The 27,619-nt window shown below is 46.2% G+C and overlaps 1 protein-coding gene across 5 annotated transcripts; it reads right to left on the bottom strand.

The window, feature by feature from the left end:
• Positions 1-7,234: 7,234 nt before the first annotated feature.
• On the bottom strand, positions 7,235-23,345 carry FCRL2 (Fc receptor like 2). Of its 5 annotated transcripts, none has more exons than XM_047703956.1 (12): positions 23,201-23,345; positions 21,736-21,756; positions 18,843-19,112; positions 18,305-18,589; positions 16,770-17,057; positions 16,110-16,388; positions 15,686-15,802; positions 10,144-10,171; positions 9,315-9,400; positions 8,996-9,061; positions 7,719-7,750; positions 7,235-7,634 (listed from the first exon to the last, which is right to left on the bottom strand). In XM_047703956.1, the coding sequence occupies exons 1-12, from the start codon at positions 23,229-23,231 to the stop codon at positions 7,596-7,598; spliced, it is 1,542 nt and encodes a 513-aa protein (XP_047559912.1). In that variant the 5' UTR covers positions 23,232-23,345; the 3' UTR covers positions 7,235-7,595. The 5 variants fall into 5 exon arrangements, with proteins under 5 accessions (XP_047559912.1, XP_047559910.1, XP_047559911.1 ...); XM_047703954.1 differs by having other exon boundaries at positions 21,552-21,756; positions 23,201-23,277; XM_047703955.1 differs by having other exon boundaries at positions 8,996-9,026; positions 21,552-21,756; positions 23,201-23,277.
• Positions 23,346-27,619: the final 4,274 nt, after the last annotated feature.

Here is a 27,619-nt window from a genome sequence, read left to right as displayed (position 1 = left end):
GCTTAACCCACTGAGCCACCCAGGTGTCCCAGGACAAGATCATCTTAACCCCCATCCAAGCATGGCGGTCTTCCAGCCACCAAATGAGCTGAAGCCAGGCACCCATTTGTAGGAGGGCTAGTTTACTTCCAATTCACCATTACATGGGCAGTGGAGCCCTATGAGGTCCCAACCCTAAAAGGAAGGTTGTTCCCAGAGCTTCACAGACACCAGATTTGGGTTTTTGTTGATAGCCTTACAAGGCTACCTCAGTCTCAGCTCAGTCCCTTCCCAACATTTTCACACAGGCTTTCCACCCCCTCCCCATATGGCCACAGAACATAACGGCCTCCAGAGCTGCTTGCATTCTGATCTTTATCCCAGATCCCCATATCTAGTTGAAAGGACTTTCATTTATTTATTTATTTTTGAATTGGAATTTTTTAAGAATTGTACCTCTGAAAGGGTGACAACACTGAGATGAAGCATCTTTAACTCGGAGACCAAAATTCTGTTCACCTTCTGGTAAGTGGAGCCAAACTCTGCCCTACTTTCACTTCTGTGTGAAGCTGGCGTTGACGAGTCTTGAAGCCCACAGGTTCTCTGGGTTACTCTGGATTTCGCAATTTCAGAATTCATTTGTCAGCCACCCAACCAGCCCTGCTAACTCAGCACCGAGCCCCCCAGAACCTAGCGAAGCCAGGATTCTCATCACAGCCCGGGCCGATGCGCTGCTGCTGGTTCCCTGACTTGAGTTTAGCTGTCCGCACCGCCCCAGCGTGAGCCGAGCAGCATGAATCAAAAGTCGTCTTCCGTGCACATGCCGGCTCGCCTTCCCCGACAGCCTCGTGCCCAGACTGCTGCGGTGTCCGCTTCTCCCCAAATGTCAGAGCGCACCTGCTCCCCCTGTGCTTGCTTCCAAACAGGCTGCCCTTCTCCACAGCCATCTCAGTGTTGGCCGAGCCCGGGCTGGTAAATTTCAGTCCATTCTAAGATTTTGTTTCCAATCCAAATTTTATGAATAGCCCTTTTACTTACAGCCCTGGTGAAGATATCCTGGTGGCTTTGCCCAGTCCAACGCATATGGGGTGGCACAGCCATGCACTCTGCAGTGGCCGTGGCCCGGGGATGGGCTGCTCTGAAAGTCACACACTCTATTTCCTGGGGCCCGTGACTACTAAGATGAGTAACAGCACTCATTTATATTTTTTGAAACAACTCCTCCCCACCCTTCCATGGTGCTATCAGAGTCTAGGGTTTAAGTAATAGAAATTAAAAATTTATTTTATTTTTCTTTCCAAGATTTAACAGCTGCTTATTTAAGCAACAAAATTTCAGCCAGAACCACCATCTTCTAGTAATTCGCCGAAATGACCAACATGAAGGGAAAGAGGAGAGGCACCAGCAAAAGCCTCCCTAAGCCTCTCAGAACATGTGGAGTGGTCCCTTTGGCCACGTACGTGCAAATCCACAAGAAAGGTGACACTGGGACAGATCTGAGAGACTCTGCATGTCACCCAGCAGGCTATGAGCCTTGCTATGAACACACAAGGGCCAGATTCCTGCCAAGAGAATTAATGTGCACAGTGAGTGTACTAAACGCTCGAAGCCAAGCTGGCTTCCTGGTGATGGGTGATGTTTTTATTCAAATTTAGTGGGATTTTCTTTTTTTCTTGCTGAAAGATGAGAAGTGGTTTATTTTGCAACAAAATATACTCAATTGGTTAGGAAACTGCCAGATATTACTTATAAAATATTTAAAGAAGTTTAAAAACAGTCCTCTAGATCACCAAGAAAAAAATAATTTTAAAAATAAACAATAGGTTATCTGCTGTATTAGGCTCAGAGAAAGCTGGGTACTCATAATTCGGTTCTGTCTTAAACAGCTGTGCTTTAAGCGTAAGGACCTTGCCTTTGAAGCCTGCTACTTAAAAACAGATCTTTTACACCCCCCTGGTTCCTCCTGTTCTTGTACAAAGCTCTCTAGTGATGGGGAAAAATGTTTGTACTGGAAAGGCTCCTTCTGGCCCCAGTTCCTTTGCACTTGCCTTGCCCGAAATACCTGCCCTTTCTTTGTTCAGTTGGCGAATCCCTGACTGTCCTGTGTCCATCCTCCGTGTCACGGGTGAAACTTCCCTGCCACAAGTGTTTTTAGGAGAGGAACGAAAGTGCTTGGAATCCGGGGAGTAGGCTTATTCCTGGTTTGGGATGCAGAATAAAATCTCTTCTATCTGTTTCCCTGTCACGGGGACAAACACACGACAGGCGTGTTTGTTTCTCCTGTGGGTTTTATAATTTTTTTTTAAAGATTTTATTTATTTATTTGACAGAGAGAGATCACAAGTAGATGGAGAGGCAGGCAGAGAGAGAGAGAGGGAAGCAGGATCTCTGCCGAGCAGAGAACCCGATGGGGGACTCGATCCCAGGACCCTGAGATCATGACCTGAGCCGAAGGCAGCGGCTTAACCCACTGAGCCACCCAGGCGCCCGGGTTTTATAATTTTTAAAAACTTCTGTCTTCCCCATTAGACCTGAGGTTAGAGACTGTTTTAGTAACCTTCACACTCCTAGGGCCTGGCACACAGTAAGCATTTAATAAATGCACTTTAATAAATAAACAACAAAATTTTACTATTTAATTGCTCAAACCTACATTTCATATCTCCTCCATCATATCTCCGAGTATATTTTTCGGCTCAATAGAGCACTTCCTTAGAGATTATGCTGAGTGAAATAAGTCAAGCAGAGAGAGTCAATTATCATATGGTTTCACTTATTTGTGGAGCATAACAAATAACATGGAGGACAAGGGGAGATGGAGAGGGGAAGGGAGTTGAGGGAAATTGGAAGGGGAGGTGAACCATGCTAGACTATGGACTCTGAAAAACGATCTGAGAATTTTGAAGGGGTGGGGGGTGGGAGGTTGGGGGCACCAGGTGGTGGGTATTGTAGAGGGCACGGATTGCATGGAGCACTGGGTGTGGTGCAAAAATAATGAATACTGTTATGCTGAAAAAATAAAAAAATTAAAAAAAATAAATAAAATAAATAAATAAAATCTTTAAAAAAAAAATAGAGCACTTCCTTAAGGATGTCTTCAGGTGTGTGTGTGTTTGTGTGCGTCTCTGTGTTTGTGTGTGTGTGGTGTGTGTCTAGTGTGTGGAGCGTCTGTGGGGTGTGTGCTGCGTGTGGGGTGTGTGTGTCTGTTCATGTGTGTGGTGTGTATGATGTGTGTGGTGTGTGTGTGGCATGTGTGTGTGGTGTGTGGTGTATGGTGTGTATAACATACTGAGGCCTGTTTTACCCAAGAAGATCATATTCATCCTCAGAGGTAAAGGAAAGGGCTGCTAGGTACGAAATTTTATAATTTCCACTTTGAAAATGCTATTTTCCGTTGACGTCTCCTGTTGGTTGTTATTGTGGGAAGCTGGAAGTCCATCTAATTGCCGCGACTTACAGTGTTTTCCTGTCTTGATATTTTGGAATCGTCCCTTGGTCTCTCACACTCACCTGCTGAACTGTGATGCTCGGCTCTCACGATCTACTCAGCTCAGCAAATTAGGACACTTCCAACGTGAGTTTTCTTTTCTTTCTTTTCTCTGCTCGTGTAAGATCCTGGGTGATGTTCCCCCAGGCTCTCCTTCTCTTTTACCTGTGCCTATAGCACGGACGTGACACTCAGGGACGCCTGCACAGCCAGCGCCCAGACTGCCTTCCTTTGACTTTCTGTTTCTCTACCCCATTTTGGTATTTCCGGGGGAGTTTTTCTGACCTTCCAGGTTACTCCCTGGTTCCTCAGTATTAATCCACGTGTGAACGCGTCCACCTGCCGGTTACTTATTCTGACTTTTATAATTTCCATGTTTATGGCCTTGACTTGGCTATTCTTAAGCTGTGCACGGTTTGGTGTGTTCAGGTGGCGTGGAGGGGAGGACGCCCACCGTGTCCTTCCCCGCTCACCCACCACCGGCGCATGTCTCTGTGCTTCTGCCGTGGTCACTGTTCTGTCCCAAGCACGTCTCTGTCCCTCTCAGTGATGGGCACAGCCCTTGCGCCATGGGTGGAGGTGGGAGACTGGAATTCTGAGGGGCCTAGCAGCTCACCTCAACCTGCTGTTAAATATGGGGCCCACAACGGCTGGGGTCCTGTGGAGCCCAGACGCTGCTGGCGGGACAAGGGCCCTGGAGGTCCAGCAGGGAACCCCTTCCAAACAATGTTGGGAGCAAAGGTCTCATCCAGAGAGCACTCCATCGTCCATCTGCCTCTTCCTGTGTGAGCAGCTCCTGCTTCCTTGCATCTGTGTGGCCCATACTTGGGACAGTTCATGTAAGGTTTTGATAGGCACCCACCTTCCTGTTGTTCATAGATTTCCAAGGTGCAGAATATGTGGAACAGCCTGAAGCCATCTTGTCCACAAATGGAAAGTTTTTAATGGGGGAAAAAACCCCAAATGCTAGTGAAACAAAGAGATGTGTGAGCTAGAGCCAGACCAGAGAGCACCAGTGATGAGTCCCTGAGAGAAGGGTCAGTAACCAGAGAGCTTCAGATAGCCGATTGGCATCTGTCCACTTCACAGAGGCCATATGCCAGCAGCGGCCCAGGGCCTGCATGGGGAGCAGGCCTCAACCTCAGATGTCTGGGGTGGAGTCCGTGTGTTTCCTGAACCGGCCAGAAGGACAGCATTTCTCAGAACCCACAAGATGGAGCAGCGGGGAAACTACCCGGGTGCTCATTGCCCAGAGCAGCAGGTGTGGGGCCCAGGGGCCCAGGGCCCGGGCTCTGCTCTTCTGTGATGCCCAGGCCTCTGCCCCATCCGCTCTGCCTCTCTTCCCCCTCCCTGTCCTCTCCGACCTCCTACTCTCCACGTCTCCCCACAGACTGCACCACTGCTCGGCATCTCCTTCTCCACACCCACAAAGGAAGAAAAGAGGGTCTAGTACTGAAAAAATCCCAGTTACATCATTTACAAAGTTTCCTAAATAAACAGAACAGAAATTTATGACAAAGAGGGACTATCATTTTCCCTGATAGAAATTGAGAGGTACCATGTCTACGCACGCTTGGAAACTAGGGTCTTCCCGATGATCTCTGGAGACTGGACTGGCTGTGGGCTCAGACGGCTTCTAGGCATTGGCTAGAGGTTTGGACCCCACGAGAGCCCCAGAGATGCCCTCCTGCTGGGTCTCCATCCTCTTGCTTCCCTGTCTCATTCCTCTTGTCCCGCTCCCCACATGCCTGCAGCACCCAGCACCCCTACGGCAGCACGAAGTCCTCCTCACTCTGCCTTTGGAGGAGAGACTCTCAGCAGCTGGCCCGGGGGCTTCTTGCAAGAGTCGCAGGAGGCGGGAGCTAGAAGCTGCTCTTCAGGATGTTTCGTATGAAAAGAAAGCAAGGAAGCAAGAGACTCCTCCAGGGTTTGATCTGTTTGCTCACGTAGAAGGCAGGAGCGATGGAAACTGTTGTTCTCTCCTTCACTTCTTAGTTGTGACAGTATCAGTAAGCTGAGGGATTCTCCACAACTACTCAGGTTCCTCGGGAGAAATCCTGCCAAGTTATTGTCTGACTCTGAATAAAGTAATACGTTTAATCTCTCCAAACTGAAACTCCCCAAAATATTGACTTAGAAGCAAAGATATTCACTCCAACACTGTTCATCACGGCGAGTAATTGTCAATATGATAATGGTCCCCAAATAAGTAATTTACAAAACAAGTTACTATGTATCCAAACATACCAAGCAAACTACAAAGATCTTTGAACATTTAATGGCATAAAAACATCCAAATTTTTTAAGAAATAAAAACAGGTTACAGTTATTTTCCTTTAAAATCACATATTTATGAACATCTGAGCACATTCATGGAAAATACTACTCTGGCTGATGGCTATTGAAATAATAACAATTATCAGAGTGATGAAAGTATGAGTGAGTTAATAGTCTCTTTCACTGTCTGTATTTCTAAATTTCTACAATGAAGATACAGTATTTTATATATTAAAACCCATGGGTTTTGTGACTTCAGTCACATCCAGGTGGTAGCCCTCAGACTGCAGAATACTGGGGTCATACTCGTGCATGTGAAGTGTGTGGACAAGAGGAGCATTCCGTGTCAGCCCTTAGACAGTCCGCCTCTATGGATGAGAGGGGCCACTGAGTACTTAGCCATCAGAATTATAACCATTTTTTAATTATTTTTTTCAGATAAACATCAAATTTGTTGTGTATAGTTTCTAAAATATTCCAGATTAGCTCTCTGTGGATTAATGACCAAACCCAAGCCCCAGTCACCTCTGTCCTTCCCATTGGGGACCTATCTTTAGCAGGGGAGTGGATTATAGAAGATCTTAATCAAAGCGTTAAAAATCTGATAGTTGCATTTGATAGTCACTTTGTTTGAGATTCTCGTTACCCAACTTTTTAAACATTTTTGTACTAAGTTTGAGGCTAAGTGATAATTATGCATATTTTATTTAATGAAAACTTATTTGGTGCTACTTAATGCCAGACATTGTTCTATGTGAATTACAAATATTTAACAAATGGTTTTCCCCATTTAAAGGTGAAGAAACTGAGGCACATGGAGGTTAAGTAGTTTGTTCAAGACTACACAATTAGTGGGGGATGGGGTTGGGACCCCACCCTAGACAGGGGTTCCCAGAGGTTATGATCTTACTCCTTGCATGATTGTACCAATGGATGTAAAATATTCAGCATTTCAAGAAGACATAAATACCCTTGTTATTTTTAAATCAATGTGAATCAATGTACAAAACAAGCATTCAAAAATGGACAAATATGGCGAGCCGGCTCACGCTGCTGTTCCTTCACAGAAACTCAACCCTAAAGTTCTCACAAGAGCAAGAGAGGATTTATTTAAAACTTGAGATGTCTGTCTGTGGAGACAAAAGACAATGAATTTCCAGTTTGGAAGACAAAGAGAAGCCCAGAAATGGATTCTGTTCACATCACCTCAGAGCAGATGTAGATGAAGGCTTGTGTCTTGTGCTCCTTGTTCTTCCCCAACTCTTTGAACTTTGAAGCAAATACCATATGATTTCACTCATACGTGGAATTTAAGAAACAAAAAAATGAACATAGGGGAAGGGAAGGAAAAATAAAATAAGATAAAAACAGAGAGGGAGACAAACCATAAGAGACTCTTAACTCTAGGAACAAATGGAGGGTTGCTGGAAGGAAGGGTGGTGGGGGGATGGAGTAACTGGGGGATGGGCATTAAGGAGGCCACTTGATGTAATGAGCACTGGGTGTTATAGGCAGCTGATGAATCACTATAACTCTGAAATTAATAAGACTCTATATGTTAACTAAATTGAATTTAAATTAAAAATTTAAAAAAGAGAGAAGGTAACAAAGATAATCATCCCACACAGCTTCTGGGACTCAGTAGCCGTTCTGTAAATATTGACTAAATGGAAGAAGACATTGGGAGAGAACATGATGAGAACCGAAACGATGACCCAGCTGGCCTTCTCAGCACTTGCAGCACATTCTGTCTGTGAGATGTCATGAAGTTTGGCATTTTTATGAAGTTTTTTTGTAGCCCTTAGTGCTGTTCCATCTTTGTTGGGGTTCTGCCCCCCAGTTTCTCCAAGTGTTATGTCTTCTTCACATCAGAGTAGATGACATGGGAGTCCTAGAAGAGATGCACAGAAGGAAGAAAAGGACTATGGCTGGTGGGGGACTAGATGAGAAAGGAACTGTCCAGGAGTCTGCTCACCTTGTTCTCCAGAATCATCCTTCTGGTGTTTGCTGTGGAGAAAAAAAAAAAAAAAAAAAAAAAAAAAAAAAAAAATATATATATATATATATATATACATATATATATATGTATATATATTACTTAGACTTCATTCTCAGACAATGCTCCAGGGCACAGGATGGCAATGCTTATTGTGTGGTTTCCAGCTTCTCCTGCTCTTCTGTAAAATCCATGCCTTAATATTGTCCACTCTGCAGTCCTTTGAAGACCACTCAAGCTCTAAGCCTTCTGCCAACCCTTGTTAAACAAAACCTTTCCTCTCTTTGATACAATTTCTGTAGATCATTGACAATATTCTGTCAGAGCTCATTCTCCTGTTATCTCTTTATGTCCTTCAGATAAATCCACAGGTGTTCATGCACTACATAGAGGGAAATGGGACACAGAGATGAGGGATGGGAGACCTGAATCACACTATCACTTGAGGGTGTGGGGCCTGCTTCCTTCTCCCTTCATTTCAGGTGGGCAGAATGGAAATCAATCCCCCTCCTGCCCTTGGCAACACATCAACCCCTGGAGGGCCTGCAGGATAAGCATGCAGTGGGCAGGACTGTGCCTTTTCAGGTTTGCGGGGCTGGTCCCAGGCAGGGAAGGAGAATGACAGGGTCATGGGCTCTCTGTAGGCTGCTGCGGTACAACTGTAAGCAAGGCTGGCCGAGGACCCATGGTTCAGAGGAATGCAGCTGGCTGACCCTTTCCTGGGACACCTGCCAGGCTGCCAGCAGCCTCTGGCTACAACAGAAGCAGCCAGGAGTACAGAGCAAAGGACATGGCTGAAGGTTGCAACTTTAAGGGCAGTGGAGCAGTAGCTTGAAGGACATGACTCTGCAGTTCTAAAGAACTACTGATTCAACTCTTGGAAGACTACACATCAAAGCGCAAGTCTCCAGATTAGGCTGATGTGTTCAGGGACCCCTTCCATGGCGTCTTCAGACTGGACTTTACATACCATACTTCAGATATTCTCACTCTTTCCTGATTTGTTTTATTCCTTTGCCTTGTATCCCAGATTCTCGCTAATTGTCCGTTCTCAACTGACCATCTGTTTTTGTTTTGTTTTGTTTTGTTTTGTAATTCAGCTCCTCCCTGAGAACCTGCCTGCAAATACCTCTTGCTCCTTCTTGGATCCACAGATTGCATATCAAGGTCAGATGACGTAAGCAAGCCTCAATTGTGTGCATGTGCCCCTTACTTGGGAAGATGCATCTAATAAGAACCATTTTGTAGTTTCTCACCTGAGTCTTCTGGTGGCTGGATGCTCCAGACCTGGGAATAAACCATATCCACATCTATAGGGCCCACTGCAGGGAAAAGACATTGGTTCAAAGACATCCATGGACATGGGGTTCAAACTTTATATGTGCTGTCCCAGGCTCCTGCTTTGTGACTGTCCTCCCAACCCCAACATGAGGGTCATTTATTGATTGAGGGTCATTTATTGATTGAGATTGGGACTCAGGGCATCAGGGCATGCAGACCTCGTCATGTTTTTTACCTGCTTTCCTCTTCCCTCCCTGCTGCAGCCCTGGGGCCTCTTCCAGTGGGGAGACTCACCATTGACATAGTCTGGCTGCAGCTCCTCTATATCTGGGAGTGAGCTGGCATGGGTGGACTCTTGAGGGTTTGCACTGGAAGCATCTCTGAGAAAAAGCAAACTAACTACATGATAGTCTCCAGGGCAAGAGTGAGAACACAGAGGAGGCGGGCTGGGGAGAATGTGGGAGAAGCCAGGGAGACGTTCTTGGCTCAGGTGATTTGATGGCTCTTAGTCTAGCCTCTCAGGGTGTGGTCTTTTAGGTGGGCAACCAGAGACAGGACACAGAATCACAGGGTACTTTTTTATAGGATGGCCCCTCTGATCTGGCAAAAATGTTTGATTTCTCATCTTTAGCGTTTTCAAAAGTTATAAACAAGAGAACAATATTGCCTCAGCTTTAATTTTTTTCTCTCACAAGGTCTCCTAGAACTTCATCTGCTTCTTTTTCATCAGTTTGTCTCTCTCCTTTGTATACTGTATGTGTCATATATTCTTCATAAGACAATATGTCCCCTGTGGAAACAAACTCCATTTTATGCATGTTTTCACACCTTTCAAAGTCTGACAAGAACTTACTCATACATTGTAAGTACTCCATAAATAATCTTGAATATGTGAATTAGTAAAGTAATTTAGAAATCTCGACTCCTACACAAGACAGCACCTTGTCACATGGGCCACCACGAGACAGCACCCTGATCCACAAATGTAATGAACACAGACATGGCTGAGTGTCACAGAAAGATACTGTGTGACCTGTGCAAGTAGCAGGAGCATGATTCACAATGGAAAATCATGAAGGGAGACGTTCTCTATAGTTCCCATTTTGAATAGGAAAGTTCTCACCTGGGTGCATGCAGGGCAGAGCGTCCTCCTGAAAAGCAGATGAAGGAACATTCATTTTAGGGGAGACAGCTTTATCTCTTGAAACTTACCCCCGACTTAACCACATGTGGTCCTGGTGGGTATAAGATTCAGAGTAGGGATCCAGTTGTGTTGCGTCCTGAGGACTCCTTATTTTCTCCAGCACCATTGGCTGGACAATCCTACTGGTCTAACATGCCACTCCCAATGGCAAACCCCACAGGCATAGGTCACTCTTTCTGGAATTTTTATTGCTCTTTCAATTATTGCAAAATATATGTTAACTGCTGATGACTTTACTGGCCTCCTTATTCAGGTGGAACCTTCTCACTTTCTAAATGTTTTGGTACTGCAACCCCCACTCTAAAGCATGGTCTTGGGGTAAGGCTTGGTGTTGACCTTCGTAAGACCCATTGGGATCTCCTTCACACCACCTAGCTTTACAGAGAGGCGCAGAACAAGAAACACAGCAGAGCAGCTTGGACGTGTCAGCTATGTCACCAGTGGTCAAGGAGCTCTTTCCTGGTCCTTCAACTAACAGCTCAGGGGACAAGTGCACATGGCTGGAGCAGAGGCCACTACGAGGGACATAATCAGTCTCAAGAGTCATGCTGCATTTGGGGATGTGCTCGTTTGTGCTTCTCACTGAGCATCACCCTACTCAGAGCCCTTCTAGTTTAGAGACGGCTCAGCAATCATGGAAAACGTTGCCTAGTAATATAGCCAGCTCTCCAGCTTGATCAGGATTTTTGGATACAGTGTTAGAGAAGGAAGAACTAACTTATTTTCTTCAAGGAAAGGAAGAAGGATCTCGGGATTTTCTACCAAGCCAAAAGTCATTCCACCATAAGGCAAGAAATGGCATCTTCAAACAGTATGAAGTTGGTATATGTGTGTGATTCTAACACCTCCTTCCTGAGTAAATTATTTTTGAAGTGGACTTTGGTCTACTTCCAAAGCACTTTTGAACAAAAACAAAACTTGATGATATCTTGGCTCCCAAAGGAAACTTCAAAAATATTCTAAAAACTGAATATGGTATAAATGATCTTCTCTGATCTTAGTGTAACTGGAAATTCATAACAGAACTGTGAAGAAATCTGGATATATTTGTAACATTTACATTTTAGGGAATTAAGTCTTAAGCTACTAAATACATATATAAATATATAAGACAAGGGAAAGCAAATCTTTTAAATGTCTAATTTGTTCTAAAGAATGAGACTAACAAGAACAGAATGCAGCCACTTAACGAAGATAAAAGCAGAAATTTCAGAATTAGAAAGCAAATGGACAGATCAAATAAATCATTCTAGCATCTTCATTTTTTAATCAAAAGGGGGGGATATTCCTTTTTCTATGCCACTCAAGAATGTGAAAGGAGAAGACACAGAGGGTAAGGCAGCCACTTACCTAGAAGAACCCTAGGACACCACTTCACTCAATTCTAAGTAAGCAAATTGGCGACCCTAGATAAAACAGACAATTTTCTAGGGAAATTCCCCAGAAGATAAAGAAACTGTAAGCAGAGTGTGGTGGTCGGTCAGGATGGAGTGTGTTCTTTCTACCTGAACAAACCAACCTCGGTTTGCAGGGGTTTATAGCAGCGAAGGTTTGTAAATTTCCCACTTGTGTTGCAGACCTGTCAGAAATCTGCTGGGGGTTCTGTCACTCAGGGACGGAGTCCCTCAGGGACCTAGGCTGCTGGAGGCCATACCATCTAGAGACACTGTTAACCTTGCATGCGTTTGCATGAGCACCAGTGCATGGGAAGGACAACGGGACATCAGCACCTTGCTGGTAAATGCTTCTGACAGGAAACAGTGCAAGTGGCTTCTGTCCACATTTCTCTGGCCACATTTCGCTTCGAGAAGACAGAGAAATGCAGCTGTCCATGCACCCAGAGGTAAGGGAGGGCTGGGTGTCAGTGAGCACTAGCAGCACCTCTCACAAGATTAGGTACAAGACCAGAGACGGCAACAGCTGTCAAAGTCCGGCTCCCCCAAAACCCACCAGGCACAGCTTCCACAGGGGAGCCCCACAAAATCTTGAGAAAACAGATCATTATATTACCATGTAAACTACTCTAGAACACGTAAGACACACAAAAAGAAGGAAAATGTTGAGCTTCCTTTGTAATGGTGAGTACGAAACCCAGAGAAGATCACAATAACAACAAATCTGGCAAGTTTCAACATTACTATTAATGGGGAAAAAAAAAACCTTCAAAAGATTGCTAGTTTATATTAAAACTGCATCACTATAATTGGATTTTTATGAAGAACACAAAGATCAGTCAATATTAGGTATTCTGGTATAATGTAATTAGTTGATTTAATACCTGAAAAAGAGAAATATATGATTATCATCACAGATACCAATGAAGTATTAGCAAAAATTTAAAGTAGTTTCTGAGAAATTGTCTTAATAAAATAAGAATGCTGGAACTTAATTAAAAGAGGCATTTTAATTAAAAGAACTGGAACTTAATTAAAGGAGGTATTTACACTACATAGCAGCGAAATACTAGAAAATTTCCCTCAAAAACAGGAACCTGACAAGCTTATCCACATAAGATACCAGAGGTCCTTGAGCATATAATTAGACATGAAAATTTAATTTGCATAAAAATTGAAAAGGAGAAGATAAATTTTTTTTTGTTTTGTAGATTGTTTCTATATTTGAAAGAATCAATAGTATATTGGTATGTAGATGAAAAGTGAGAGAATTCATCAGTATGGATGAATGAGAAATCATTTTATGTTAACAAACAGCCTCTCCATAGCTTCATATTTTTATCAATTAAAAACTATAATGAAAGAAAAAAAAAACAGTATCATAGTTCCTGAGTCTTGAATGGTCCTTTTAAAAAATATAGCTTCCGTTGGACTTGAAAAAACTGAATTACATTTGCACTATCTGATGAGTTTCCAAAATTTCTTTCATCCTGTGGTAGCTGATAGGTCTAAGGAAGCATTTTGCAAGTTTAAAAGTTTATCTTGCATTTCTGTTGTGCCCCATGCTTGTCCTGTATCTTAGAGATTAATAAATGACACTCACTGAAGAGGGGGAGCTGGGGGAAATCAGGGAAACATGCAAGAGGAGGATCGTTAAGTTCATGAGGTTCTATAGGCAGGGTTGAGTCTTTGTGCCCAGGCCAGCGTGGACCTAGTCTTAGCTCTGCCTTCTAGTGGCTGTGTGAACAAGGCTGCCCACTTAATTTCCACAAGATTATTAAACCTGACCATAAAACACACTTAAAAATTATTTCTTATAGTTATAGATAATATGTGTAAGCTTGCCATACACAACAGAGGTAGTAATTGGTCATAGGTAACATGTCTTGGCTAGCAGAATACTAGTAGGGGTCAGAATGGGATGTCATTTAGAGGAGTCCTCAAAATTCCTGGTCCTACAAATAAAGCAGAGACAGAGTCATGAGGAAAACACAGCGGCTTTGTGGGAGTGTTGGTTAGTGAAGCTGGTGCTTTGATGCTTCCAATGATGACAGAAGAAGAAATTGAACAGACCTTTCTTCTGAGAACTGGAAATATTTGACAAAATACTGGAGGAAGTCTATAGGGTTGAAGAGGTGATGGGATAGAGAAGAACTATGAGGCTCTGGGAAAGAGGGCTAGCTCTGGAACTGCTGGTCCTGTGGGGGATTTATCAAGGCCAGACAGGGCGGCCCAGGGGCTGGAGCTTCAGGATGTCTGGTGGGGTGGGGAGGCATGGACTAGAATGTGTAGAGGTTTGTTTGGAAATTTTAAAAATATGGCTGCAAATTCTTTGACGCTGAGACCTCCATTTGAAGGTGGAGACTTTGATCCCTCTCCTTGCATCCCAGCAAGTTTATTAGGGACCCAGTGAAACCAAATCATCTGAAATTAGTTGGAAAAACACATTGCAGATTCGCTATCACACTTGCTTTTGAAAGGGAAGCCAGCATGTAACATGTTTGACTGCCCTGCAGCATCATGCTGTGAAGGGTCCAGGCCACACTGAGAAGTTGTTCTAGCTGAAAGTCCCAGTCGAGACCCCACTCTCCAGCCATTGCCAGCCACAGCGTGTGCATGAAGATGTCCCATGTGACTCATATGAGACATCCAAGAATTGAAAGAGGAGTCACTGCTCTTGCCGTGAGTAACTAACAAGAAATCGATAAATATCCAAGATCTATCCAAGACCTATAAAGAACTTCTCAAACTCAACACCCCAAAAACAAATAATCAAGTCAAGAAATGGGCTGAAGACATGAACAGACACTTCTCCAAAGAAGACATACAAATGGCTAACAAACATATGAAAAAATGTTCATCATCATTAGCCATTAGGGAAATTCAAATCAAAACCACATTGAGGTACCTCCTTACACCAGTTAGAATGGCTAAAATTGACAAGGCAAGAAACAGCAAATGTTGGAGAAGTTGTGGAGAAAGGGGAACCCTCTTACACTATTGGTAGGAATACAGGTTGGTAAAACCACTTTGGAAAACAGTAGGGAGGTTCCTCAAAAAAATAAAAATAGAACTACCCTACAACCCGGCAATTTCACTACTGGGTATTTATCCCAAAGATACAGATGTAGTGAAAAGAAAGTCCATCTGTACCCCAGTGTTCATAGCAGCAATGGCCATAATAACCAAACTGTGGAAAGAGTTTGTGGAAACAGTTGTCGAAGGTGCCCTTCGACAAATGAATGGATAAGGAAGATGTGGTCCATATACTCAATGGAGTATTAATCAGCCATCAGAAAGGATGAATACCCAACATTTGCATCAACATGGACGGGACTGGAAGAGACTATGTTGAGTGAAATAAGTCAAGCAGAAAGAGTCAATTATCATATGGTCTCACTTACTTGTGGAGCATAAGAAATAACACGGAGGACAGTAGCAGAAGGAAAGGAAAAGTGAATTGGGGGAAGTTGGAGGGGGAGATGAACCATGAGATTCTGTGGACTCTGAGAAACGAACTGAGGGTTTTAGAGGGGTGAGGGTGGGGGATGGGTGAGCCTGGTGGTGGGTATTAAGGAGGGCACATATTGCACGGAGCACTGGATGTTATATGCAAACAACGAATCATGGAACACTACATCAAAAGCTAATGATGTACTGTATGGTGACATAACATAAGAAAATCAATAATAAAGGAGAAAAGTGTACTAAATTGTTTTCCTTTCTTTAAATCCAGTTACTTATGTTTTACTCCACTGCATATAAACTGAATATGTCTATTGAAGATTATTAAATAATTTAACAATTGGACATTTTTATTTAAAAGGCAAGCATGAAGGACTGTGTTAATGGTTTTAATCTCCACACAAGGGAACATGACATATTCTAAAATGAGTAATATGGCAGCATTGCCCACTGCATGAAACCTTAGAAAATCATGAAGTATAAAAATAATTAATCAGATTTGGGGAGGTTTTCTTTCTTCCTTTTTTCAAATCCAATCTGTCTCAGTAATAGAAAAGTTCACAACAATGAAAGGCAATCAAAACAGATGGTAAATAACCAACCTGCTATCTTGTGGGACCAATAATAACAGAGCAGAGCAGCAGCTATAAAACCGAGGCCACCACATAGCGTCCCGAGAACCCCGGCTGTGACATGGTCTCTTCTGCAGCCACCGGTCCCTACAGGAAGACACAGTGCATCAGGCTTAGAGGGTCAAGTCTTACATCCTGGAATCCTTGTGCAGGACTATGCAGGAATGGTTAATATAATTTCACACGTTATCTGAGTATGATGTGTACTTTCCAGGTTGCTGTGGAGAGAAGAGAAGCAGCCAGGCACTGAGATCACCTTCTCCAAACTCCCACACAGAGTATACATCACTTGGACCTCCGCCTACCTTCCAAAAGCCCGATATGGTACCAGTGCCGACTACTGGGGCAGAGCCATTGTTCATGACACTCCTGTATCCAGGGACCATCAACCCACCTGTGACGTTGAGTGGTACCACCTCACTGCGATGGGCCCCCAGGCCATTGTCGGCCTCACAGGAGTAGTTTCCAGAATGTTCTGCGGTCAGAGAGAGGTTGAAGGACACTCCTCCTCCAGAGGGGGCCGAAATGTTCCCCAGGGTGACATTCTCATGGTAAAACTGGTACAGGATTGGGGGAGAGCCTCTCTGGACCTCACAGTGAAGCTCCACCACGTCCCCCACCATGGCCTGGGGTCCCAGCTCCCTGAGGGTGAGGACGGGGTGGGACACTGGACCTGAGGAAGACAAGGGGCCGGTGGAGAGGATTCGTGAGGCCATGGTAGACACACAGACCCCCCAGACTAGGACGTCAGTGAAGGGCCTAGCCCCTTGGTCATTGTGTGTCTCCAAGATTCTTAACAATGTCTTTAGTATTTGGGGGAATATCAAGTCTGGGCTACTGTCTAAAGACACGGTCCCTTGTCATTATCAGCTTGTGTTTTTCTAATGCCAATCCAGCCCCCTTTACGTTCTCTTGCACAGAAAGAAGGAGGTCTGCTGTCTAACTTGCAGGGGTGACCCACCCTCCAGTTGCCGCTGACCCCTGGCATGTGACTCCTGGTACCGCCGCCTTGGCTCTGGGGTTTCTGTCTGGGCTGACTCAGAGTGCAACTCACTTCTCACACGGACGCTCAGCAGCTGGCTCTGGATGGGGTCATGGCCGTTGTCAGCTCTGCAGTAATAGCGGCCGGCATCGCCCTCCTGCACAGCTGGGACCTCCAGCTCCGCTGACAGGGAACGCTGGGTCTTCCTTCCCACACTGGTTCTTGTGGCCTCTCTGTGCCAGGAGAATGTGATGTTTCCTGTGCCTTTGGCCACAGAGCAGAGGAGGACCAGGTTCCCTCCTTTGATTACCGGGCCCCTGGGGGCCCAGATCTCTAAGCTTACATTAGAGACGGGCACTCCTAGACAGACGAAGATGGCAGGTGAGGAGCTGGACTTGGGAGGACTCTGGAACGAGGCTGTGACTTTCTTCACACTAACGCTTGAAGTAGGACTAAGGGCAGGGCTCATGCAATCCATTGTAAGTGCACACAGGGAGGGAATCCACAGTGATGACTCTTGAAGAATATGGGTGTTTATACTGCATGCCCCACCCCCCATCCTGCCTAATATCATGGGATCACTAACGAATGTGTGATGGGTCATCTGCTCCAAGGACAGGAGAACATTTCTGCGAGGAGGAGTCGCTATGCCGAGTGGAGCCTTCTGCACAGAGTGAAGGGGTCTGTGTAGCATCAGTCCTACCTCAGGAAAGGCACTGTTCCCACTAACAGCATCAGTGACAATTCCTGCATTGTTCTCAGTTACAAGGGTCCACACGAATTACAATGCCTCCTCTGGCTTTCCTGCTTTTTTTTTCTGACTCTGGAGCATTGTGGTGCCTTCTAACAAACCAACTTGTGTTGCAAGCCAACCGGGGGTGGGGGGGTGGGGGGTGGGGGGTGGGATGTGCAGAGCCCCTGGGGAGCCGGTGCCTTGCTGGGTGAAGTCCCAGCTCACTCCTAAACACCAGCACAGCAGGAAGGGATCAGTGTAGCTATGGCTGATGGATATCACTTCAATAAAGAAGAGAAAGGTTATAAGGAGTGTTTAAAACAGAAGGGGGAAAAGCTGCAAATGCAGTATTTGTGCTCACAGACAGCACACCAAGACTTAATCACAGTTTCAGCCCATCCTGGGAATGCGACCTCCTAAAAGTCAGTCTGAAATTTCCTGTTCTGCACTAAAGAGGTTATCTGTGTGATACACAAAAAACAAAAAACCAAAAGAAAACCTGGCAGTTTCCTCCTCCCGCAAAAAGATGTCCTGGCCTGGGGAAATCCTCTCTTTTATTTTGCTAAGAACCCCTTCCCCCACCTCGTGCCTATAAACACTTGCATTTCCTACAACTCCCCTGAGCATCTCTCTGCCCGCTAGCTGGGATCCTGCTGACTCACGAAAGCCTAATAAAGTCAATCCCATCTTCACTTTCACTCCACTGGGTTCTGTTTTTTAACAGGAGCTTGTCCACTTGTTATTTTTATGAAACGCCCATTCTCTAGCTCACATCCCACTTTCCACAAGGACAGGAATTGCAAGAGAACCCAAAAGATGAGGGTCCAGGAGTGAAGCTGCCTGACTCCCCACACTGAGACCCACGGGTACTTACTCTGCACGTGAATCTGGGATTGGAGGCTCTGTTTTCGGACCCTGAGAGTTGTTGTCTCTGCCTGGCACCAGTAGGACCCTGAGTCCTCCGTCCACATGGCGGGGACCCGGAGCTCTGGGGAGCTGCTCCAGCCGGACCCCAGGGCTTTGCTGTGTCTGAAGAAGCAAAATCGGAGCTGAACGTTTGACCTCTGTGGAGAAGGCCGGGTCTCACAGGTCAGGGTCACGGGGCTCCCCTCGGTGGGCCAGTAGGAGCTGACAGTGAGCACAGGGCGTGGAAACAGCTCTGGAGGGAAGGATCAAAAGCGTCCTGAGCAGGAAGTTGGGTGGTTCTTGCTCAGAAACAACCCCAGACAACGTGACCTTCAGACCAGACAATGACCTTCCGACCAGACAGGTTGCCTCAACCCTCTCCCTCCTGCTGTCTAACCGTGGGACTTTGGTTCACATCTGCCGTGGGGGCAGGTGTCCCCTCCAGGGACCCGCCCGCTCTGCTCTGGTCTCATCCAGCTCAGCTCCCACAGGAGGGCAGCTTTTACCTAATACTTCAATCCCGACGCTTCTTGAAGATTCTGACTTGGTATGAAAGACTGTTTTGATGGTAGCAGAACAGGAATACTGGCCGCTGTCACTCAGAGAGGCACATGGGATAGAAACGCTAGAGACTTTGTCTGGAAACTGTAACTGTTTTCCATCCTTGAAATACACCACGGTCTGGATATTATTCCACCACACCTTTTTCTTCTGGCACATCAGATCTATGCTGTCTCCTTCAAAGACAACGGAGGGAGCCTTGAGGGTCAGCCAATCTGCAAGAGAGGGTGTGAGGGGGCTGGATTTGCCGTTTCTGCTGCCAGCCAGATGCCTGACCCCTTCCTGTGCTCTTGGACAAGGCAGTTCCTCCCCCTCAGGCAGGATGGACGTTCCAACCCCCGCCTTACCTACTTGGGGTCACCACGTCCTCTTTTTTTCTGTAGGGTATCTGAGTCAGCATGGGCTGCTGTAACAAAACACCGTAAGCCGGGTGTCTTATTCACAACAGACATTTATTTCTCAGGGTTCTGGAGGCTGAAAGTCTAAGATCGAGGTGCGGGCACAGTCAGGTTCTGGTGAGGCCGCTCTTCCGGGCTGAAGACGGCAGATGTCTTGTGTATTTTCACTTTCTAGCTCTCCGGCCTCGTTTTCTAAGGGCACTAATCCCATCCTGAGGATGCCACCTCCATGACCTTATACTTCCCAAGGGCCCCACCCCCAGCTACCATCCTCCTGGGATTAGGGTTTCAACACAGGAGTCTGGGGGTGAGGACACAAACATTCGGTCAATGGCAGGAATGTCAAAGTAAACCTAATTTTTCACAGGGATATGAGAGCGAAGTTCCTCCTGGTTAGCCCTCTCTACTGGTGATGTCACACGAGGGACCTTGGTCCTCAGGGTACATGCTGCTTTCCCACCTCCTCAGCTCTGATCTAGCCTTCAAAGGCACTACGCTGTGCTCTAAATTCAGGGTCTTCGTCTTCTTCTTGTCTGGCCACAGGAAACCACCAAGGGGGCCTAGGTGTCTGGTTACTAGAATAAGACCCTATACCTCAAACCTCAGGACTTCCCACCTGACTCGTTTCCAAACATGTCCCCACCCAGTCATTGAGTAATTAGTGGAAGGGAGCTTTCATTCAAAGTTCAGGTCTTAGGGGACTGACCGTAGTGAAAAGAGTCATTGCCAAAAGTAAGTGTCCTCCCCTGGGACTGCCTGTCTCCGACTCTGCCTTGTGACTGCGTATTTATGGTACCAGAGCACCTTCTGTGTCTGGGACATTTGCATTACCTATCAGGGCTGCAGTTGAGGATTTTGACCTTGAGGTGAAGAACTAAGTTATACCCCGAACAAAAATCTCCTGCCTCTGTTCTCTGGTGGCATGGCAGCCAGAAGTTGGATGTGTAGTGTAGGGAAGCGGAGGTCAGCTGTATAAAGGAGGGAGTGCCTCATAAAATACCCCGGCAGAACTGGAGCCAACATGCCACAGGACGCCCCTGAAACTTAGAATCATAATTTCTGGAAAACATGCTACTGACTGTTCCAGGAGGAGAACCAGATTTGCCTGTTGGACATAAGGAAAACCATCTGGGTTATCAAAAATGAAACTGGAAGGGCAGAAAAGGGGGGTTGCAGAAACAATTAGCTTATTTGAGATTTTCACTCTCCTTTACTGGTGGAGACTGGATCCCCTGGGGACTCGGCTGTGGAACTTATAATCAAGCTGATTTTTAAACCACTAGTACAGACTTCATCTAGAACCTGGGAAAATGTCCAGGGAGAAAGCTATCAGGGAAGGGGGCAGACATTCTGTGTCATGGCTAGAAAAGCCACTGAAAAGGCACATGATGGAAAAGCTCACGGGCCCAGCTGACTACGTGAGCCTGTGGTCGGTTGCTAAGGACCTTTCATGGCCCAGCGTGCGTGCAACAGAGGAGTCTTGCTCCTGAAAGGGCTCCAGGCCAGAGCTGCTGCAGCAGCCCCTGGCACCCCGTCCCATTCCTCTCTTGCCATGAAAGGTGAGGTGAGGGTCTGCCCTCCCAAGACAGTGTCTTGGAGCCCTAAGAACACTTTGCCCTTGACGGCTGGTGTTCGTGAGGCCCGGGAACAAACCTCCATCACTCTAGCTTCAGGCCAGGCTCTCTACATATAGAACAAAGTCTTGCTTCTACACTTCCTTTGGTGAGCATAGCTTGAAGTCAAGAAGAGCAAGGTGAGATTAGCTGTAGGCACACAATGTTAGGAAGGTAGCACGGGTACGACGACATGCAGAGTTCAGCGATGCCGCAGAGCCAGGGCCACCGGACCACGGCCTCGGAGACCCTTGCCTGCCTGTTTGGGGTCAGAAAATGTACCTGCCCTGCAGCGTGGCCCCAGCCGCTCTCTCACAGCAAGGACAGCCCAGCACCTACAGCAGATGCTGCAGAGATGCTCTCTGACTCTCTCGGGGCAACGCACTGACTTCCCCATCCGGGGCTGGAGCAACGATGACCCACCGCCATTCCCACCGTGCACACTCTTGGCCGTGTATCTTAGAGAACAGCTGTTCTCAAAGCTGTGAAGACATTCAGCCCGACCTCATGGAGGAGATATGTTCCCAGGGCCTGGAGAACCGTCCTCCCCCAAGGGCCCAGGGGCTGGCTTTCTGGCCTACAATCCCTCTTCCAGATGCCACAATCTCTACAGCTGGGGCGGTGACCAGGCGGTGGACTCTACCTGGGTGGGCCAGGCAGGCTGTCATCACCCAGCCAAGGGGGCCCGTCTTGAAGCGGGTTGGGCCAGGGGAGCTGCGACACTGGGACATCTCCACAGCCTGTACTTGTCCCTCTCTGAAGGACCTCATGGGAGCCAGGCGATGGAGACACCAGACCCCGGAACAACAAGGACGTAGATGACTCACCTGCCTCTTCACTGAGAGGAGCTGTGAGGGAATCAAAAATCTGAGGTTAGCCCAGAGCGTTTGCCCTTACAGTTTAGACATTTCTATTACTCTGCTGAACTGCCCCCCAACTCCCCATCACCCCCTGTTCTGTTCCTCTACTCCATCATCACCAACAACACGATCTCCCTCAAGCACCAGCTGGCCCCCACTCTTGGTACAGTCACAAGGCAGGTGATTCCAAAGGGAGAACCTGGGGTACGCCCATGGACGGAGCCAGATGTTCAGTGATTCTCTCACTTCCTCATCCTTTCCCTCTCCCCACCAACCTCCTGCACACCCGGGCGTCCACCCCATATCCCACGTCACCAAGGGTTCATCAGAAAACACCCAGGCAGAGTTTGTAGTGCAAACCTTGACAGATGGCGTTTTTTCTTGGCCCGATTTTGTGTATGACTTAAGCTTTGAGGCCGAGGCATCCACAGAAGCCTGTGACCCCAGCACACTGAAGCCATCAGACCAGACAGAGAGCAGGGCCCCCTCCCCTGCTCTGAGCCTTCTTCGTTTTGGAGATCTTGGTGGATTTCCATAACTGACCATGTGGGCCACTTGGTTTATTCTCTTCTCAAGCTTTCAGGTCCCACTCATTTGTTTTAATTCACTAGCAAAGAGTGAGCCCGTGAAGCTGTGGGCCCCCGGCCTCCACCCCAATAAGAGCAGAACCCCAGATCCCTTGGTTTCTCTCCCCACGACCTTGCTATTTGATCCTGGAGGTGCTGTGTAGTTTCAAGGCTCTGTAAGTAATAAACTTTTAGCTCTCTGAAGTTTCCTGACAGTTAATACTGTTGGACATCTTGCAGTCCTGATAAGACCCATGAGGGCACGTCCTGCCACAACCTTCCTTATTGATGGCCTGAAACCAGCACACGCAGTTTTGAAAGCCGAACCCGCCTCGAACGGATTCCTTTTCTCTGGCTATATTTTATGTGAGAGTCCTTTTACTAATTAACAAATGTTGGTTGGTCTCCTGAATGTAGAGAAAGGAACGTTGTTTCCCTATAGCACCTTCCCTGTCCTGGTAGCCCAAGGCTCAACAGAGGAGCCTGAGTGAAGGATGTCCATGCATTTCTGAACCCCATCTTGGAGATAACTGTTTAAATAGTTTCACAGAGAAGTAGTAAATGTTGAAATTATTAAAACTGCATTTATGAGAACATATTACTCTATGAATTATCTAAGATACCAAAGCAGGAGCTTATAACCCAGGGACAACTGAGGTAGTTGACCTTGACCATTAAGGAGAAGGATGCACTGCAGTCTGACTTGCCCAGAGCTCACTGCTGTGCCTCAGACTCTGCTCCCTGAGCTTGAAGCAGACACCCGAGCATTCATACTGGTCCTGGGCTCTGATAAACCCTCAGGACTTTCAGGAGCTGGAGACCTCCATCTGCTGCCACCTCAGTCCTAATTCAATTATCAGACTCACCAAAGATGACCAACAGTGACCACAGCAGCATGAGGACTTGGTTCAGCTCTCCAAGAAGAGATGTTCCTTCAGCCACCAGCTGGGGTCTGTATGCAGGGAATGGAAACTGCTTTTCAAAGTAAGTATTGTACAATTAGAGAGAGAGAGAGAGAAAAAAAAAAAAAAAGGAAGTGGAAGGGCTTGTCAATGTCCGGCCGCAATCTTCTTTCCTATAGGTGCTATGATAATGATGGTGGTCCTCTAGGTGCAGGAGAACCGCCTTCTCTCAACACTGACTGCGGTTCACACACAGCTCTTCATGAGTCGGACACAGTTCTGAGTGCCTCACACTCACGGGCTTATCTGATGCCCAGAGCAAGCTTCTGGAGTCTGCACGATCCCCTTTACACAGCTGGGGAAACAGACGGCAAGGAAGGCAAGCAATGGACCGAGATCATCATGGTCCGCTTCCAGTGGGGACAGCCAAGCGTCAAACTCAGGCAACCCCGTTCCACAGTCTGACCCTCAAACGCTGTCGGATCTTACTGTGACGTATAATGCTCCTCAGTGTTCGTCAGGAGAGTGGGGCCAGAGGTGCGACCCCTCAGGCTTCCTGGGTGATCTTTTCTTCAGTCCATAGCTTGCCTTCTAGAACACGATGTCGCTAACATTCATAACAAGTGCTCTGTATCATTGGAAACGTAGTCTTCTTCCGTATTTCTAATCCATGCTGCTTTTGATGGCAGTTTGCCCCCAGCGCAGCCACGCCCTCCAGAGTACACATCCCCAAATCCTGTTATCTCTCCTGTTCTGATTAGATGTGGTCCCTGTAAGTGTTCTGTGCTCCAGTCCACTCAGGGGCAGGCTGAACAGGCAGATACATGTTTCTTTGTGGACCTGACAGAGCATGAAACTGTAAATCATAAAATCGTTGGTATTTGTAACCTGGGGACTGACTGGCAGTGAACTGAATCATAGGCTCGATGTCTTCTGTTCAGGTGAAGACTTACCATTGTCAGTCCCCACAGACATAGCTTTCCGTTGGGAAATGCTGAGGTATATACGTGATGTCATACGTCGTATCATCAACGCCTCGCTTAGAGTGGTATAAAAAGAAAATGCGAAAAATACCCCAAAAAGCAGGTTAAAAAATAAATTATGTGTCAAACAGTGTGCTATCAAGCAGTCATTAAAATGATTCTGCAAAATATTTAATAGCAATGGAAGTTGTTCACGATATACTGTTAAGGTAAAAGGGGCTGTTCAAAACAATTTATCTGCCACATACCATCCCCCCCCAAATTGACCAATTAAAGAAAAATGCGTGGGACAATAAACACCAATGTGTTAGTGTGATTATATCTGACTAATGTAATTTTTTAAAAATATTTTATTTATTTATTTGACAGAGAAAGAGCGAGAGAGGGAACACAAGCAGGGGGAGTGGGAGAGGGAGAGGCAGGCTTCCTGCTGAGCAGGAAGCCCAAAATGGGGCTTAATCCCAGGACCCTGGGATCATGACCTGAGCCAAAGGCAGACACTTAACCCACTGAGCCACCCAGGTGCTCCCTGACTAATGTAATTAAAGGTGATTTTTATTTTCCTCATTTTGCTTATCATTGTGTTCTCGTATTCTTACAACAAACACATGCTATTTATATATTTCTAAAAGATTCATAAAAAATAAGACCTGGCTTTTTTTAAGCCTCTCTCACCTCAAAGTGTACCAAGCAATGCTACTCGACCTTTCTGCACAGGCAAGTGATCTATTTGTGTTTGGAAGAGGGTGAGTGTTTCTCTCCCTGGGACCAGAGCTGCCCACTGAGCTTCTCTCCAAGCCCTTGCCTCTGGGAGGGCTTCTAGGTGGCCCGTGGCTCCTCCTCATCCTGCCCAGTCACGACAGCACAGGATTCTGATGGAGGACAGTGAGTCAAGGGAGAAAATACAGAAAAAGGCATAAGCAAAATGTGGAGGTAGAGCTGGTGGTAGGTGTTGGTTTTTCATAGATATCTGAGCCGATTTTTCAAACTACTTGTGGTTTCATCCTGTCCTGTACGGACATGTGGCTCTTGAGTTGAGAATTAGCTTTTTCCCATGGCGTTACCAAATGGTGGGAGGTGTGGTTTGTGTGAAAGTGAGTGCTGCAGGGGAAGAGAAATGAGTGGCCACAGGGTGGGTAGGTGGGCCACTGGGGTGGCAGCAAGTCCTTGAGGTGACCAGCACGCTCCATCTGGATGCTGGTCACACCTGACTGATGGCAGACATTCACATGTGGACGGACACAACTTGCAGGCCCACAAACTCGGATGCAAAGTAGGGGCCATGGCCAGAGACCAGAAGCTCAGCAGTTCATTGGAGGACAAAGTAACTTATGTTCAAGGTTACAGTGGTGGAAGTGAAACTGTAGGGCGGGGTGCGCTGGCCAAAGTGAGAGACGTGTGCTGGGATATTTGGGCACCAGCAGGAGGGAGTCACAGGAGCCAGAAAGAAGCAGAGTTACCTGTAGACACAAAAGCTTCTGGGACAGACCGAGTAGACCCTTGACTCGGAGACTCTGCAGGTGGCAGTATACACAAGGGCACCTGTCAGACACGGGGGCAGCAGTGTCTTGCCAACTCCGTTCAGTGTCTTGGAAGGGACCCAAGATGCAAAGCTAGGGGTGTGTGTGTTAGGTTTGAGAGAGACAGAGTCTTCATGAACTACAACTCACAACAGAATAAATAGCATCTCCCACTTGAGGAAGTTGATTACCAGGAAAGTCACAATTAGCTTTTTCCCATGGCGTTACCAAATGGTGGGAGGTGTGGTTTGTGTGAAAGTGAGTGCTGCAGGGGAAGAGAAATGAGTGGCCACAAGGTGGGTAGGTGGGCCACTGGGTGGGCCCCCGGGTGTATTTGGTTGTATTTGGTTGAATTTGGGGCTGCAAGGCTGCAATGACAGAATTAAATGTCATAATGTGTGCAGTCCCTTCCCACAGGAATTGGTGCATACGTGCTGTGGATATGGTCCTGTCACCGCCACCACCCTGGTGTGGGAGAAGCTATGGTAGTAATTTCAGTTGTTACTGTAGTTATCTTGAACAACATGGTAGGTCTTTGTTGAATGAGGTTTGACTTAGATATTCAACAAATGACATTTTATGTCTAGGGTGAGAAATACATTCTTCTGGAGGTGCTAATGTCTGTTGGAGCAGAGCTGGGTGGTGGGAATCTTGATGTTGTGTCAATAGACACTCTCTGAGCCACCCAGGCGGCCCTCAAATTTTTCTTCTTCATGAGGAGGATCACTTTCTTCAGTGTCACTAGAAATTATTGCTAATCCCTTTCGAAGAAGGCATTGCCATTCCCATGGTGGGAGGTAGAGGGGATCCCAGTCTTGAAGTCTGAGGTGGGGAGGGGTGCAGGGAGACTTAGTGAGGCTTTGGGTAGATATCTGAGCAGAATCTGCAATAGGAAGCAGACCTCCCATGGTCTGTGAGAACCTCCTGATGAAAGGCTGGGCTCCCTGGGGATGGCAGTCATGGTGGGGGCCCCAAGGGATCAAACACAATTCAATCTGAAGCTTTCTATTTTCCATTCTAATTGTATATGTGTGAGCTGGGTGGAGGGGACCCTTGGGGCATTGAGAACACTGACCCTTAGTAGAGCCACCCAAGGCAGCTTCCTTGGGCGTCTTCCCAGCAGTAGAATATTGGCTGTTGGTGGTAGAAGACCAAGAACTGAGATCCAGACTGTGCTTCTGGCTTTTGGTTTTGATTTCCCTTCAAGGGATTTGCCCATTCTTTCTAGCCTGCTCTGCTAATGACTCCTTCCTGGTTCAGGAGGTGGTAATTCACCAGCCAGAGGAAGCATGCATTCATTCACTCAGTGATGGGAATATTACATAACTTTTTATTTTACATTTATTTTATTTTTTTTAATTTTTATTTATTTATTTATTTATTTTTTTTATACATAACTTTTTAAATGCTCTATTAAACAGGTAAAAAAGAAGGGAAATTTCCACCATTACAGATAAGAAAAAAAAAAAGGAAGTGAAAACAGAGTGTTAACACGTATAAATTGATGTTACTGGTGCCCTGAGGAGAAAATACTACACTAGATGATTTTTATGAGCTCAGTATTTAGTTCATCTGGAACTCAGAAGCAAAACCCCATGTCTACAAATGATAGAAGGTTGAAACCAAGACACATAAAATCTGGACCATCAGAAGACTTTCTTTCTTTTTTTAAATTTCAATTTAATTAGCCAACATGTAGTATGTCAGTCTCAGATGTAGAGTTCAATAATTCAGTGGTATACAGTGCCCAGTGCTCATCACAGTGCATGTCCTCTCTATTGCTCATCACCCAACTCACAACCCCTTCAGCAACCCTCAGTTTCTTTCTTTTTTTTTTTTTGCTAACATTTCTTTAAATTTTCAGCATAACAGTGTTCATT

Source organism: Lutra lutra, chromosome 15, assembly GCF_902655055.1.
Source record: "Lutra lutra chromosome 15, mLutLut1.2, whole genome shotgun sequence".
Lineage (NCBI taxonomy): Eukaryota > Metazoa > Chordata > Mammalia > Carnivora > Mustelidae > Lutra > Lutra lutra.
The sequence above is the reverse complement of the archived record's forward strand: the minus strand, read 5'-3'. Positions and strand labels throughout refer to the sequence as shown.

Coding starts and splice junctions, on each gene's coding strand:
- FCRL2 (XM_047703954.1), bottom strand. CDS start 21,678: ATGAGGTCCTTCAGAGAGGGACAAGTACAGGCTGTGGAGATGTCCCAG. Junction 9,401..10,143: donor TCTGCCCTGCATGCACCCAG/GTGAGAACTTTC, acceptor GCTTTTTCTCAG/AGATGCTTCCAGTGCAAACC. Junction 7,751..8,995: donor CCAGCCACCAGAAGACTCAG/GTGAGAAACTAC, acceptor TTTTCTCCACAG/CAAACACCAGAAGGATGATT.